The sequence below is a fragment of the Drosophila erecta genome, unplaced genomic scaffold (genome assembly GCF_003286155.1).
Source record: "Drosophila erecta strain 14021-0224.00,06,07 unplaced genomic scaffold, DereRS2 tig00000092-arrow-pilon, whole genome shotgun sequence".
NCBI lineage: Eukaryota > Metazoa > Arthropoda > Insecta > Diptera > Drosophilidae > Drosophila > Drosophila erecta.
In genome coordinates this window covers 15,036,260-15,053,798 of record NW_020825207.1, presented here as the reverse complement: position 1 = coordinate 15,053,798, position 17,539 = coordinate 15,036,260, and the positions used below count along the sequence as shown (strand labels likewise).

The 17,539-nt window shown below is 42.3% G+C and overlaps 1 protein-coding gene across 1 annotated transcript; it reads right to left on the bottom strand.

The window, feature by feature from the left end:
- Positions 1-209: 209 nt before the first annotated feature.
- Positions 210-15,554, bottom strand: LOC6546568 (protein FAM13A). Its single transcript, XM_015156403.2, has 4 exons — positions 15,366-15,554; positions 11,714-13,767; positions 2,303-3,994; positions 210-1,185 (listed from the first exon to the last, which is right to left on the bottom strand). Exons 3-4 carry the CDS (start codon positions 3,986-3,988, stop codon positions 475-477), a joined length of 2,397 nt encoding a protein of 798 aa, XP_015011889.1. The 5' UTR covers positions 3,989-3,994; positions 11,714-13,767; positions 15,366-15,554; the 3' UTR covers positions 210-474.
- Positions 15,555-17,539: the final 1,985 nt, after the last annotated feature.

The following is a 17,539-nucleotide window of genomic DNA, read 5'->3' as shown; positions in this document are numbered from 1 at the left end:
CCCTCTTATAGATCGTTTAAAACTATAGCTAATCGAATAATGTGTGCTCCCCGTTTTAGAAGTGGGACAAATCAGGCCAAGTCATTTTTTAACATCAATGACGATTTACTGAACACAAAAGGGGAGCCGAAAATATATTGCAGTTTTTAGGGTTACACTTAGATATCAATTCCGTGCGGGAGTCCAAATAAAATGGAGATGGGGCTGAATCAAATGTCTAGCGTTTACTTTCTCAATCACTCCTTTTTGTCTCATAAAATGTAATTTTCTTTTTATTACAATTACTCAATAGATGTTTTCAAAAAACAATAAGGAATCAACAATATTCATAAAATGTATCATTATAGAATATATGGTAAATATAAGTCTAAAAACTACATGTAATTTGTATAGATCTAGGTCTGTATTTGTTTGGTTGGTTATGAAATAAATAGTTTTGCATGCGTGGATGAATGGAAGTAGGATATCTGTAGCTTAATGCCCAATGTGCTTCTTGATCAGGGCCTGCAGTAGCCGGACCTTGGCCTTCTTCTCCTTGTACTGGGCGTAGGTCTCCGTCTCCAGTGAACGACGATCCTGCTTGAGCATCTTCCGTCCATTCTGCTCCTCGAACAGCGACTCGTACTCCCGAATGGTGGACTTTAGCAGGGATTTCTCATCGCGGGCACGATCCAACTGCTCCCAGAGCTGGTCCACACTCAGAGCGGCGATATTTTCGCTGGCGGCCTGGTTCTCCTGGCTTGTGGCCGAATTTCCCGTTGCCGGACCCGTCAACGTGGTGGTGGTCGTTGACTCGTCGGAGGAGGCATTTTGGGTCAGAGTATTCGGGGCATTCGAGTCGCTGGGCGAGTTGGTGGTCTCTGTGCTGTTGTTCGATGAATACTGCTGCGGTGTGGAAGTGGCCTCAAACACCATAGCCTCATGCTCCAGGATTGTGGGCAACTCGGGTATACCTGTGCCCGCTCCAAACATCACGGTGCGCGACACCAGGCGCTTCAGCTGCCGGTAGCGATCGTAGAGTGGCCGGGCGGCATCGCGCTCCTCCTTGGTGATAGGATGACCATAGAGGCTCTCAAAGTACAGCAGGCCATGCTGTACGGCGCTCTTCTCCTGCACCAGTTGGTCGGCATTCAGATCCTCCAGCTGCTCGGAGCGATGGCCATTTACGCGTTTCTCGTTCAGATTCTGCAAGGTAAAGGTAGAAATTAGTAAATGTACTGCTGATTCGAAACAGAACGATAAAAAGCTAGTAATCAGTGGAACAGAAGCCGGCAGTTAACTGATAAAGACCACCCACTTTGGTAAACAAGACAATTAATCAGTGGCCCAAGGTATTACCCGCTTTTGATTTGTTTATGGCAGACTGGCGATGAGCAAGCGACAACGGCAGACACTTGAAAAGAAGATGCCAGAGCGCCAAATAAAAATAGAAACAAGTGCGGAATATATCCGTATTGTAAACAAATTATACATATGCAGTGCCGACATTGCAGTATAACAATAATATATATGGGCAAGCACTTGGATGGCTGCTCTTTGGCCATTTTCCCATTTCCACACCAAAGCCAATCACTTTGTTTTCTTGGCAGAAATTCAATTTCGAGCGGATTCCTTTGGGCGAAATGTTTGTCTGCCGCGTTCTATGACAAATGTATCATTAATTTGTCAATATAGCGAATGTGGAGGCTTGTCTGCATTCATATGGTATATGTGTATAAATAGATAGCCATTATAATGTGAAAGAAACGACCTAATTTGGAATGCGCGATTTGGGTCTGTCCTAGTGAAACCATAGAAATGGCAAGAAAATAATTGAATATTTTTATTATATAAAAGCCAATGGAAATTGCCCGTTATATAAGTATCTTGAAATGATATTTCCTCTCAAAGAAACTGTTCGATGTTATTGCAAAACCCTTTCAGCGTCGAATAAATGGAACTGTTTACACTCTCTTATCCTGTTCCCCTTAAAAGCTCTCTGACAGGGAATAAAACGTCGCCGAACCGCGAAATGAATCTTCATATTCTGGCCAGAGCAACATTTTGTTTTCAAAAAATGTCTACGAAGTGCCTTTCGAGAATGGGGCAAGATCAAAGTTATTGCCAAATTGCTGAACATGTCACCGCAGACGGCTGTCGAGGCAATCTACGTATAATATATGATATCTGCCTATTGTGTGTGGTATATACATGTATGTGGAAATGTTTCTGACGTCAGCTCCACTTGCTAATTGTCATAAAATATGTCGTGTCTCGTGATTTTGCAGAGCGACGGAGAGCCGCTAAAGGAGATTTCTATTACCTGTTCGATTTCAGCGAGGGTGGCCTTCATGCGCTCCAGCTTCTTGGCGACCTCCTGGCCACCGATGCCGGCGCCTCCTCCGCTGCCCACCTTCAGACCCAGAGCTGCGATGGGATCAGTCTTGAGCTCGTGCCGTTCCTTGCGCAGCTTGCTCAACTCCGCCAGGGCGTTCTTCATGTACTTGTCGTTCAATCGCTCCGCCTGGGATGGCCGGTAGCCCAGCCTCTGCTCCAGGGACTCCTCCAGCTGGACCAGTTTCTTCTTCAGCACGGTAACCCGCCTGTTGATGGCCTTAACTCGATCCTCGGGCGTTTGAAATGCCCCCATCATGGCGGGCAACACTTGTTGCATAACATCGCGTGTTCGCATATTCTCCAGCGAACTGAACGCTCTCACTGCATCCATGGGCTCCAGGCAGCAGTCCATGTCGGTGATGTCCGAGTGCAGCTGCACGGTGGCTGCCTGTTTGGGCAGCTGCTGGGGATATGGCATGACCTTGGCCAGTTTAGCGGCCGCATCGAGATTGCCCCCGATATGTGGCCGAGAGTGGGCGTATCTCCTGCTCAGGATGGGCGCCGGTTCATCCCCACGCTCCCAAGGCAGGGACTCCTGCGCGGAGGTGAGATCCAGGCTCTGCTGCTGCCGCTGAGGTTTGGCTTTAATGGGCGCGGGGGCATTGGAAGTGGGCGTGCTGTCATCGCTGCCCGCCGAGGAGCTCGTGGTGGGTGTGGGGGAAATACTGGCGCTCCTCTTCGACTGCAGCTCCTTTTGCTGCTGGTGGAAGTCTATCAAGTTGTTGTCGTTGTGATCTGCAGCAGACTGCATTGGTTGTGTTTGATTTTGCTGCTGTTTCCTGCTGCTGATGAAACCTCTGCGTTCGTACTTCAAAGCCGACAAGTCGTACTTGTAGGCGCTTTGCTCATCCCGTCGGGATGGCAGGTACTTGGAGCCACTGCCTCCGCCGCCCTTCTTGGCCACCCCAGACTTGCGCACCGGCGGCTGGCGGGATTTGCAGAAACGCTCACTGCTGCGTCGCCTTTCGTGCTCGCACTCGGAGTCATCGCTGGCTTCCTTTGGTGGCTGGCGAGCGGGGCTTGTCTCCAGACGAGGACGCTCTTTGGCTGCTTCGCCTGTCGGCAGGTTCGCCAACGAGGCATTGTTCTCACCCAGCTCTGAGCACTCCTCCTGCTCCCTTTCGAACTCCTGCCGATAGTTGGCGTAACTGGCCGTGCGTTTGAAATCCTCCGAAGAAACCCGGCGAATAACTTCACACTGGGCTTCCAGAAGATTGGCCGCCACTTGGGCGGTGGAAGAATCGATGGCAGCCGGTTCTGTGAGCAGCTCCTCGCTGTTGCTGCGCTGAAGCTTTCGATCCTGGCCAAAGGCCGAGGTGCTGTCCAGGCGCTCCTTGCGCTTGCGCGAAGACTTCTGCCATTCCAGAGCCGGATGAATGATCTCCGGCAGGTAGGTGGAGCTAAAGCCGCTGTTCAGGTGGCTCTTGTCCGTGTCCGCCGGCGCTGGCTTTTCCGGACTGCAGACCACCTCATGCCGGTCAGCGGGATTTGAGGACGACGAGGATGAGGACGATGATGAGGATGCTGCGCTGCCGCACGAAGCCGTCGACGATGATGAACCAGTGAGACGACTCAGGTCGTCTTCGTTCAGCCCAGTTGTGGGATGGCGCATGCCGCACTATTGAGAAACAGAGAGAGAAAAGGAGAAACACGGTGAGACAATGAGAAAATCCATCAGAGTTCCGTGACGAACTTAAACTTAAATTACAAATAATTAAACAGCCCGAGAAATGTCATTTTCCTGGCACAATTAAGTGGGTTAATAAGTGGCAGACCGTGTCGTATGAGTAATATTCTAGTCAATACATTTCTTTCTGCTTCGTCATGAACCATCGTCAAAATCAATGAATGCTTTCATTAAACTATAATTAAATATCCAGCTTATATAACTCGCCGGCGATTTGATAAAGTATTGATTTTAGCTGCTTTCATGTTTTACAAAAACTCTTAAGACAATAAAATACATTTCTAGACTGATTTTTAAGAGTTTTCCATACTAGTTAACCGTTTATAAATTTATTTAATTTTTATCAATCAACTGATTTATATAATAGAGTGATGAAATTTTGAATGGAAAATTGATAAGCGCGTAATTTCTCACAATTCTTAATATGATATACTTAATAATATGTAAAATTTACCAGAATATATGTAATAATCCTGGGTGTCATCTTGGTTGGCTAATCTCTTTTTAAATCAGTCTAACTAGATTAATTATCACAATAATTTGATACAGTTCCCGTTGAGTGTTGATCACAAGCGTTTTATTTGAATAGACTTTTGTTGAGCGAATAAAAGTTATAATAAAAATGTCAACGCCTTAAATCTCGCTTAATAAATTTCAATAAACACTAATTGAAATTTTCTTATCACGTTTTTCTTTTTATTTTCTGTCTGCGTTTTTTCTCAAGTGTTTCAACCGTTTCTGAGGTCTGCAGTTTATCAATAATTCACATGTTTTGTGTTGCTCTTCAGTATTTACAAGACTCGCGATTTTCCGCGAAAATGATAATGAATTATCCAGTTCTCTAGAGCTTTCTCTAAGAATCTTTTGCTTTTGGCTCGGACACAGCCGAGCAAAAATATTGGAGGAGGTGCGTTCTCAACGTTGCTTTCTTTGGGCGCACCGAATCACTATTAAGCCCATACCGCTCCGACCTCGCGAATTATATGCGAAAATCGCGCGAGAGCGGCCAAGATATAGCGAGAGAGTGCGCCCGCGCAGTGATATAGTTCCCCGATCCTATCCGATACGATACGATACGATCCGATCGATCGGAAACAGCAGAGAGCAGGGGCAGTGAGAGGGCCGCCAAAAGGTGCGAAAGCTTTGGTAAACAACATTCGCGAATGCTAACAAGACCAACAGGAGACACTTTTAGCCACTGAGGCTTTCATCGGGTCCACCTTTGTCTTCCTTATCGGGGACGGGGGGTAGGTTATGTGCATAGGCGGGTGCGAAAGGTTCGCCGGAGGGCTAAAAATAAATCTGGCCCGCTAATTAGCAGCAGCTCTAGACTATATGGCCGCATTAATGGGGTGAATTAATTTATGCACTTGTTTACGCCCTCGGCAACACGAGAAGCGCGCTTCCATCGAGTATACAAGTGTATCCAAAATCGATCAATCGCACAGATTCGGTGGATCCGAGGTCGAAGACAGGTAGCTGTAGCGGGAATAATCACTGAAATGTGCAGGGGCACAAATGCGATCGAAATGCGAATACGAAATGCGAAATGGGAAAAGCAAATTTCAAGTGCAATGTCACGACATGTGTACAAATATAAATTAAAACAGCTGCGAGGCGTGCGAGCTGGAATTCTCTGAGTCACTTTCCCCTAGGTTAACCAAATATCGGAGCGCATCTTCGGTCAACTGCCCGCCGGATCGCGAGCGGGACGCACTAATTAAGACCCACGCGCCCTACAGTGACGTCAATGGTGGACGTGATCGAGTTCAGCCGCAAACGAGAGACAGAACGCCTCGAAGTACACATATTTACAATGGGATGCAGAGCACAGCACTCATTCGAAATCCATTTGAAATGCATACTTCATTTCAATTAAAGCCTTTGAGATTGTCGTTGTAATACGGCAAATATTTATATTAAGCATCCACCCACAAAATTTGAATCACGAAAAATGTTAGCACGGCGTATGGGTAATAAATTTTACAACCACCACTTGGCTGCCTCATTAAAGAGAAGTAACTATTTATAGATTTGTTGGCGTATTTGATTTAAACATTACATAGTTTAATAAAATAAAAATAAATGAAAATGAATATGATAACAAATCTGAAAATAAAAGAGTGGCGCGTGCAAAGCAATTCCAATTGGCATGCCCATTAAAGACGTTTCTTGGTCTTTATCAAATTAATTAGACTGCTCAAAAACCTGCGGCGGAAAGGGGAATTAGTTTTGGGGATTTTCGGAGACAAATAGATAGTGACAAGTGAAAGCCTGTCGCCTGACACCTAATAATGGATAATGAATTGGACTTCAATCGAACTGGTGTCTGGTTTGTTGGTTCTAGGATTAAAGCACAATGGCATTAAGTTCAAAAGACAATACAAATTAACTGAAACCATAGAATATAATATAGGAATGTTCTTGATAGGGACATAAATACGACTGCTATGCGCTACAAACTTCTGGTTGCACAATGGGTGGCAGAGAATCGCACAATTTACTCATCGGACCTGGAAATAATATCTCTGTCATTATGATTTTCTTCTTCGGAATTGTTTATGCAATAAAACGGTTCAGTAATTGTTTACACAGAAGCAACCGCACAAGTGCATGACTCAAAAGCTCCGTCAAAAGGTCGAAATGGATAGCCATCCAATCCAATCTACAAGTAACAGCTGACACGAGCCCACAAATGAATAGGCATTTATTCGAATTTTGCTATCGGCTTGAAGTATTTAGATATAGATAGTGCATAAGCAGGTGGTGGGCCAGATTCCCACCTCCTAACCAGACATTATCGATAAGGCCCTTCGTCATGAACTATTTTGGGACAGCAGACGATTAGAGTCTAAGTGGTTTGGGAACCAATCAGCTCGGCAATAATAATTCCATTGACCGCCTGATTGTATAAAAATGAGACAAATATGTTTTGATAAATTATTTAAAATAAAAATATAAGGGAAAAGGAAAAAGACGGATTATTAAGACAAAGGTGACTAAAAATTTCCCAAGAATATACATACTTTTGCTTCCTTCACATAAACTAATTACATTATGATGTTCCTTTGATATTGATTACCCCAAAAAAAGAAGTACCCCAAAGGTAATTTATCCAAAGTAAGATTTAAACGTTTTTAAATTATTTTCAAAAGTTCCGCCAGGAAGCCCCTAAATTAACCTAATCCTCCCCACCCTAGCCGCCGCTCCGAAGGTCTCGCAGCCCACTTCTTTAAAGAGCCACGCGCCGAAATCAATATGTTTACCGCCCAAAACGGCACGAAAACAAAGTCATGGGTACAAAAGCATGTGGATTTATGGGGGCTTTGTTGCTTGGCTCTGGCCGCTTGGCAGTGGCAACCAAAAGCACCGCAGCCTCGCGGATCCAGCGGCGAAACGACAGAGTCGCCTCGCACTGCGTTGCTAAAATTGGCCCACGCGGCGTATGCGCAATTTGAGGCTATGCGAACCGTGAGATGTGAGATGTGAGATTCGGGCATTTTAACAAGTCCGTGCGAATATATCTGGCCGTCGAGAGTGGCCGATTGGAGTACTCGAGTACAAATATTGAAAAGCCATTTTCACCGGCTGATAAGTCGGATTTACCTGGTAACCAGGCTAATATCTTCAAAAATAACAACAGCTTCAGACTGCCCAGCGCCGGCTGAAACCGGAATTTAACCGGTAACTGCAGGTCATACACCACATATTGCTCTCCTAGTCATCCATTGAGAGGTTTTAGGTCTCCACTTTGGGATCGAGTGGGTAAACAGTGTTAGCGTAATTGTGTTTTTTTGATATAAACAGGGGGCTCTCACGATAATAACTAGTGGTATGCGGTGTTGACATTTCATCCATTCAAGTGCTTCGGCAATTCGGCAACCGAATCGTAAACAAAACGCTACTCAGTTTTTATAGCTTGTCCATCAATTTAATGGTATTAAGCAAATGAAATTTGCTTTAGAATGCTATCCTAACAAAATCATTCACTTATTATTCTACAGAGTTTAATGGAAGTTCGAGTATTTACAATTAACCAATCACAGGTGTTCCATTTTATTCATTTTATTAGGTACTTTTTTGGCTTCCGAATGAGTCACTATCTGTGCACCCACTGCAATCGCTGTCCACAAAATTCCATCAACCGAAGACAAGGCCGGAAAAGTCCCATTGAAGAAGTGGGAACTGGAATGCCAAGCTGGCGAGTCTGGAAAAAGATATTCGTTGCACCCAGTTGACAGCACGTACTCGGCCTCAATGGATACAAATGTGAGTTTATAATTGAACGACAATTAATCACACCGATTAGATAAGAGGAAGCCGCGCCGATTCATACAAATTGATAGCGAATTTAATTTATGTACTGCCACTGGAATTTCAAGCAGCCATCTCAAGTGGCCAGACATGATCATAATATGTGGCCCATAGACCCGAAACTAAGGAAACGCGTGTCTATTTTTGCCATTTTCTATTTTTGAAACGCTGGCAATCGTAACTTTCCGCAGCAAATGGCATCAATCACGGCTATATCGACTAAACAAGTCACTATTTCGGCTACCCCCCAAAATTGGTTAATGTCAGTCACGTGTTTTTTCGAGTTTTTCGGCTGCAATTCCAAAGATTGCGCAACTTCAAACGAGAACGAAGTCTGAGAGGAAGGAAGAGGGGAAAACATGAGACTCCCCAACAAGTTATGGGGCAATGCCAATGGAATAATACTGGGCCCGAAACCGAAATGCAAATGCGACTCTCGCAAAAATTTAATGAAGCGCGGCTGAAACAGCAAACAGAAAAGATTGACAAAAAGTTAGCTGGAAAAGTAAACAGGGGCAAATAATTACGCCTTAGCTAGAGTGAAATGTTAGAATCTACTTCAGAAATAAACCTAGCTAGTGGCGAAGAAGTATGCATGGGGTCAAAGTTCATATCCTTCATTTTCCCCGCGTGACGTAATAACTTTATTGGCAGTCACTTGATCATTTTCTGCTGCTGCTGTTGTTCGTGTTGTTGTTTGTGTTTCGTTTGGTTCCATCAATTAATTTACAAATTCCGCTTTCTGCGAGCCTTTATTTTTGCCCGCTTTCGTTAGAATCAATCAATTTCAATTGATGAAGGCATCTGCAGTTCATAAAAAAATCGGCAGCAATCAGAAATTTCTTTTTCCAGTTTCGTGAACTTTGCCAACTCGTTTATAAATAAAATATACCCACCAAACGAAACGAAGAAAGGGGAATGCGAAGCTGGTTGCCATAATTTACGAGCCACGTTCAACGTGAACAGGTTTTACCCATTTAATTTATTCACACTGATTTCATTTAAATTTTAACATTTAATCTCTGATGAGACCCGACGCAGGCATATTATATTATTAAGCCAAAGGAATACTCCTTGTTCCATTTGCTCACTGTTCAATGGTGTCACATCGCGGACTGCTCCCAGACACTCCAGCCACATGACCGACCGACCACCCGGCACAGTTGGTCACGAGACCCTCAATGGAGGCACACGACCCTGGCGGATGCATCTAATGGATGCCGATTGTCTTATTCAATCGCCTCGCGGTGACTCGTTGTTTTTTAATAATTGAATGATCTGAAGAATGGGGAACGACATGATCATGTGGAAAACAGTGGAAACAAAAGTACTGCTTAGTTAGGTGTACGATTTAAACAGTTAAGTGATTTACACATGTTGTCTATAGTGCTCAAAGCAAATAATTTGGAACACAAAAAGGCTATTAGCTTGGAGTTTACTCAAAAAAACAATATGAGTCTAGCTTAGTTCCTAAATTAAGTAACTTGGAATGCCGATATATGAAGTATTTGTCTTTAGCTGTCTATTTTTAAACTTGTTTACCAAAGCTTTTTGCAAAAAGGTGCATAATTTCTTGCCTTTACGCTAAAAATGTTATTTGAAAAGACAGACACTCTCACATCGGAATAAAGGGTATATTTTGATGCAACATTTCCTTATAGTCCCTTTCAATAAATACATCCTTTGTTCTCCTGCCATACGTATATTTCGGATATATAGCCCCCTTCTCCCACTTCCATGATAAAAGTGGCGTTTTTGTCTGGGCAAACAGAGGTCCCAGACGATAATTTTATATATGCCGATCAGTAGACCAGGACGAATGCCAAATAGAAATTTAAACAATGCCAAAAATAACCACACGATTGATTGCTTACACATTGAACTTTTCGAACAATGCCTAAAAATAGACGAAACCGCAGAATTTGGCTAAATACGCAAAAAACTGTTTGCTAATCTATTTAGTTTGTGCGTTAATTGAATTTTGTCGTCGGGACACAGTGGCTTCCCAAATGTGGTGCATACTTGTACCACAGACTACAACTTAATTGGCTTATGTTCAACTATAGTCATATACATATATGTATATTTGATGAAAAACAAATTGAAACGTAGACTGTCAATAAAGATGATAATTTTTTGGGTCAACATACTCGGTAAACCAATTTCCGTTGCACGTCACGAAACCCTGAGTTTGAAGGCAATGAAACCGCGGGGCCAAAAGGAAAAGCGCTAAAATGGGCCATATTATATTAACAAAACGACAGAAAACCGCTTGATAACAAATAACGCAAATGGATGGGGGACATCTTTTTCGGCAGGGAAAACTTTCCGCTCAGTTGTAGTGCCCACTGTTTGTGGCATGACTCAAACTCAGTATCTGTATGTAAAAAAACAATAAACAAAGAGCACACAGAAACAGAAAGCAGAACACAAACTGGATCGATTAAATGTGAATGTAATGGAAAAATCGGTAGCCCCACTAACAAGATAACATTTTCGTTTGTGGGAGACCTAAAAGGAAACTGAACTAAACTATGTATATGGATGGATGGCGATACAATGGATACCCATATGTTCATCAAGGGGGCTTTTCCCCAGAAATCGCCAGCGTTTATTCAACTTTGCGGCAGGCGTCTGAAAATATGCAATGAATCCTATTACGTTCGAAAACCCTTTCCATTGCCCTGGCCAAATGTGTTAATTTCTTTATAAGCCCCAGCGGTGGCAAAAATAAACACGGTATTATTTACCTATATGGTACACCTCGCAATTAGTTGGCAATCGTTTATGTAAATACATGAACAGCAATAAACGGCAATTGTGGCGGACAGGTGTGAAAATTCGGAAAATTAAGACGTCCCATCGGAAATATAATGGGCTTATTTACCATATTCGATACTTTTAGAAACAATTTTCCGCTCGTTTATTTACAAATATCGTATAACTTCTAGGTAGGGAACTAATTCGTTTAAAACATGGCGTAACATTTGGAAATATTCGTGGGTAATTGTGTACCCTCTAGTGCCACGCACTGTTGATAATATATTAAAACAGAAATGAGCAAGATAATATTATATTAAACACTAAAATGCTTATTAGTTATTAATATAAGTGTATATAATATGTAAGTGTTTCCGGCACAATTGTGTTTCCTTCCATTGGAAGCGGTTCGAAAGACGCATTTGGAAGCTGACATTTAAAAATAAATACTGATATCTATTGCTATAATGCAAAATAACTTGATTATCACAGACGAGAAACCTACCAAAACTGAAAATTTGAACAGCCCCTTATACATAATTATTAATATTACTAAGAATTTAATGCAGTACTTACAATGCAAGCCTTAACGGACTTCCAAAGATTTCTCCCAAAGTCTTCAATCTTGCTGGTTTTTCCCCGTACGTTCGCCAGTTGCACGTCGTTTTCCGTTCGACTGGTGGTGGAATAAGTAAACTGAGGGTACCAAATCGAATTGAAGACCGAAGGGTGCGCGAAATCACTGGCCCGAAGCTTATGATACGTTTTCGAACCGGCTAGAACCGTTGGGATGAAGAGTCGCAGGACAGTCACATTGCCGTTGATTCACACGCGCACTCGAAATGAAAGTGGAAGCGATGACGGAGTCCTTATAAATAATTTAACTATTATTTTGCTGCTGTGGTCTTTTGCTATTATTGTTAACTTTGGTATGGTTGCTAGATCTGGTTACTGTGTTGCTGGCTGCTGGTGGTCCAGGATTTCGCAATCTCACGCAATCGTAATCGTGCTCTTTCTTTTGGTTTTGGGGCCCCTTGGGCTCTTGCCCGCTCACCTTTCTACTCGCTCTTGAGCTTAATTTTTTTCTTGACCTTGTAACGACGGTTGCGCTGATCTACGACAAACTCATATCGCGATCTCTGCACATTTTCGCTATCTAGACTATAGCTCAGACCCAAATGGCGTAGCACTCCTAGCGAATACGTTGTGACTGGATTTTAGTGCCGGATCGGATGCGAATTCCCTCTCTCTCTCCCTCTCTTTCTCCCTGGCGAGTTTGAGTTTCCTCCCCTTTTCTTTAGTCCGCTCCTTGCGGCTGCCTCTTTCTGGGAAGTAAAGAGGATTTCTCTGGAACTAAATGAGTTACCGACGACGACTAACGGTGAATGTGCAGGCAGAAAACACCTGTCGCACTTTTATAGCACAATTGTATCCTGCGATCGCTCGCTCTCGCTGTCACTCTCTCTCAATTGCAGTTGCAAGTGCATTCGCAATTACACCCACACTCTCTCGCTCTTGCTCTCGTGCTCGTTCTCGGTCCCCCCTCTACGGCTATGGCTGTCTTGCTCGCTCGCACACTACGGCTGCTTTAGAAAATGAGTGGACACGAGACGGTATCTGAGCATGTGTCTTTGCGGTTTTCGGCTGCCGCTCTTTTCGGGGACTCTTCTTCGCCTTCTTGTTCTGCCTCCTCTGCTTCTTCTTTCAATCGAGAGTTTTCCCCCTTGCAACGCCGTTGTTTTCTTCTTCGTTGTTTTTGTTGTGGCTGCCGCTTTTGGCACTGGGGCAATTATGTAAAGCGTTTCTGTTTGGCTTACTTTAAAAACTTAGACACAGCTTTGGAGTGCTTTTATTTCGTTTTTGTTGTTCCTCTGCGTGTACTTGCAGCTTTTAGCGCTCAATTGTTGCTGTGTGCGAGGTCATCGACGCGCATTAGCCGAAAAAAATCGATATTTAGCACTGGTCGCACTAGATAAAATGGGTTTATGGGCTAGCTGCTGGTTGCCGATTCGCCGTCTCAATGACAAATACTACAAATGACTACAGAAACTGGAGTTTTTCAACGCACAAACGCATATACAAATTCAATGACCGGGTCGCGGAATCGAAAAAACTTTCCGCTGACTTGGACGCACGTTGTGTCGCGAGACGCAATTTTTCCAAATGGGAGCTGCACGATGTGATTTTGGAGCCCAACGAAGCGGAGCTCGCTCTTTTTATCTCTGCTCTCTGCTTTTCTCTCTGTATGCTCTCTCTTTGCGCAGACTCTTTTATGGCTGGCTTTCTTAATTCGGATTCCTATGCATTAATTATCCAAATAGCGGTGTGATATGCGTCCTTAGGAGGTCCTTGGATGATGTTTCCTTTCGGGGGAGTTGTGAAATGGGCGTGTAAACAAGGGCGTAATGCGCTCGCGCGCTCTCTTCTTTCCTTCGGCAGTACTCTTCAGATGACGATGACGTTGCAAATGAAACGGTTAACTTGGCGGCGCATCTCTCTCGCTCGCTCTCACTTGACTAAATGCTCATTGGGTTCATTTTCATTTCGGTGAAGTGAATTTCAATTGCGAATCTCAATGAGCGAACTTATGACGGCAATTGCATACATTTTTGCATTCTGTTTATCCATAGCTGAAAATAGAAAAGTCAATTAGGACTCGCGTGAAAACCTTTGATTCTTCAAAGCCCGATTGTGCAATCTAAGCATGCAAAAATAGCACCAACAAGTGCGGCACCAGATTGAGCAATCAAAACCAATTGGATGCAATTTACAGTTGGAAAAGCGGAGAAAGGGGTGGTGCTCAATAATTTACGGGTGTCAAGTTCTTATTCCCCCAATGAGCCCTCGAGAACTTTCGAGAAATTCCCAACACGAGAAGGCGTTACAAAAGGGGAGGGGGGTTGAACGAAGTAAATAGTTTCTGCCAATGGCCAGTTGGCAGATTTGCATTTAAATTGATGCGGTTGGGAATCATAAACAAATTTGATTATGCACATGAAACGAAAACAATTGAAAGAGAACAGATTGTGTTCCTGGAAGTTCTGCGAAAATGCCGTAAATTGAACAGGAAAGCAAAGGAAGATAGGTATATTAAATGGATGAATTGTTTCTTATTTATGATACAACAATTTTTGAATGGGTTTTTAAAATATGTAGTTCAACTTTGCTTCTGATATCGCAAGTAATCAACCTACACCTGCAACATTCAGTCACGAACGCACTTAATCAAACTGTTCTATGGATTATCCTTTATATATCGATGCCATCATGTTTATAATGCCAAGCCTGTTAATATCACCATCAAATAACTAATTGATTGATGATGTCTGGCACTTAATCCAAGGCGGATATTTTGCGTGCCTTAAAAAAATAACAAAATGAACATGCGAAATTTTCTCCATTTGCTTAAAAAGCTATATATGTACATACATATATACATATATGACTATATATTAATACATTAAAATGTCTTTGACGTCGCAGACAACATTCGAAAACAAAAAAAATGTTATATGTTCTGCTTTATTTCGGGAAAGGAAAATAAATAAAATCAAAACAGAAAACGAACAAATGTAAACATTAAAAGGAAAACACGTTCTGCTTGCGTGTGTGCTCGCAAATAAAACCAAAAAAGGCGTAAAGGAGCCCTGCAGTTCTAAAAACCCAGCACCCCTCACTTTGCACAATGCTATCCCACTTCTTTTTTATCCCTCGTAAGTCCTTGATGCAATCGACCCAGGTGCAATAATCCCTATTCGGATGTTGTAAAGATCTACACTAGGACGATAAATCTATCAAAACAACACAAGGGATGCCAAGAAAATTAAAAATTAGATAAACAGAGGTAAACAATCATCAATCAATAAAATTAGTCAGTTTTATTGAAGTGTGAGCAATTTAATATCGTTAAAAATCGATAATTTTGTAAAATGTTGATAAATCAGACAGAATTGAATAACACAATATATAATTCTATATAATATAATACTATACAATACAATGTACTATATAATTCTATATAATTCGCTCGTGTGCAATTTTTCTAAGTGCACCCATTAACCCATCTATTTGGAACTTTGAATTTACGAAGAACAACTTCGTTACATGTACATATATGTACATACATATTTAATATCAACCACATGGCATCTTCACTACTTTTTTTCGAGTGCAGCTTTAAAGCGCCTTACCCCTTTAACCAGTTGCAACATTTGCGCCCGCTATTTACCTAATTTTCGGCTGATTTTTCTGCTCTCTCGCTCTCTTGGGTAATTGTTGTTGTTGCTGACTTCCCACACTCACTCGCACGCACACGGACACAAACACGGATAGAGGAAATGCGTACAGTGCGACAGAAAGAAAATTGTGAACCACACCGGACGAGAAACCAACATCGAATGAGCGGAAAACTAACGGGCGCACGTGCTTAAAGCAGCGTAGTCAAAAAGAGGGGAGAGAGCGCCAAATCATCCGGTGGAAATGGAATTGGGTGAGGGTGGTTGGGCAGGGGCAGGGAGAGGAGTGAGAGTTCGTTTTCTACTGAATGAAAGCGACAGGCTTCGTGTGACTTAGTCTGCTCTCGGCTCCCTTCGTTCGTGGAGCTGCTCTCTCCAACGGTCTTGCTCTCTCTCTATCCTACCAATCTCTCCGAAAAGTAAGCAAGGACGTGGCTGCAACGGCACACCTACGCCCCTTTGGTCACGCCTTCGCGCGATAATTAAATATCGCACATACGCAGCGTTAACACTTCCCTCTGCTTTTCAGATAGCAGACCCTTTGCCTTTGGCCCCGGTCGCATTTCATGGCTTAATGCCTCGATTCGCTGCGGAATGCTCGCCCATAATGCATGCACGTCCTTGAACGCACACTTAGAGCCGTTCCCCCACATCCTTTAGTGCTGCTGCTCTTTTAATGCATCATGCAGTGAGATAAAAGTATAAATAATATTATAGTTCCATAAGACATTACCCGAAACGATTTTGATTTGACTACGATTACTTTTTAATTTGGAAGTATATGGTTCTTTTAATAAACTGTGGATTCACTTAGACCAATATCACATCCTAAAGTTTTTATCCGCAGAGAGTTTTTAAATGCTGTCGAAATGTTCCTTTGATCCTTGGGATACTCTTCAAAGATCTTTGCCCGTGTTGCTTCACCTAAAAATATACAATGTTGTTGGAGCTGTTTGATTTTCTTTCGTAATTTATGTTAGATAATATTTATTATTCAGTCGTGAAAGTTACGTTGTGGGTGTGGAATAGACCATATTCAAAGGAATAAACAAAATCATCCACAGCAAATGATTCCAAATTACATCCAGGACCAATTCAATTGGCCGGCATGATGAAGATTTTTTGGTGGTTGTTTAGCAACTGATATTTTAACAATTGAACAGAACAATACCCTAAATCCGGCCTGAAACTGGAATCTTTAAAAAACACCACCTGCACGTTTATGATGCGCTTCTTTGAACATGCATGCATATTCTATGTACATATATTCACATATAAATATATAAAAATATATATTTTTAAGTAGTGCATTTTTTTCTCAGTGTACGTAAACTCATACGTGCCATTTGACAATGTTGCAGGCGAGCGGCGGATAGTGAAAATCCGGAATTGATGCTTGGGCACGGGCATAAAAGGGATTTTGAACTTTTATAGACTTGTAGGACAGCTCTTATTGCGCATTTTGTGGTTCCCGAGTCGTAGTCTTTGCCCAGAAACTTTCACTTATCCATTTCTTGACCAGGCCAAGTGCTTGAGCAAATCCATTTATACGTATAGGTATATACATACATATATGCACCTCCATATGCACACAATAATCCCTCTTTAAAATCTGTATAAATTTTGGATTTTTGCCAATGGCAAAACATTTTTAGCGAAATCGAAATACGTGCATTCAGTATTTTTGAGCCAAAATATGGTTTGTTTCTCTATTATCCACCGCCCCTGCAGTTTTCCAACCCCTTTTTTCTTTTCTCGCCAACTACATTACACAATTTTTGAAAGGGAACGATGTGATGAAATGGCAAATTCCTTGCCCAATTCAAAGTGCAATCTGAAAGGAATGCTTTGCTTTCCTTCTTAATTTACTTTAAATTGATGTGAAAAATTTTAATAAGGGAAATTATATGTCTTTTTTTCATATGTAAAATGTAATTCTAGAGGTATAATTATTTTAAAAGGTGCAAAACCATTTCAAAATGGTAAACCAATGGGAAGAGTCCTTTAGTGAAATTGTCAGCGGATGGACTATAATTCAAGGATAATGTACGATTTGGAACTTACAAAGACCTTTATGTATGTACGCTTATGAAATATATCATCCACAAGGTCGTGAAGTTTGCATTTCACCACTTTTGTTGCATCATTTAGGGGTGCGAAGCTTTCA

Bases quoted from the DNA above. Each gene is read 5' to 3' on its own strand.
- LOC6546568 (XM_015156403.2), bottom strand. From the start codon at position 3,988: ATGCGCCATCCCACAACTGGGCTGAACGAAGACGACCTGAGTCGTCTC. The intron at 1,186-2,302 runs GTAATAGAAATC...TTTACCTTGCAG, and splicing joins CCCTCGCTGAAATCGAACAG to AATCTGAACGAGAAACGCGT.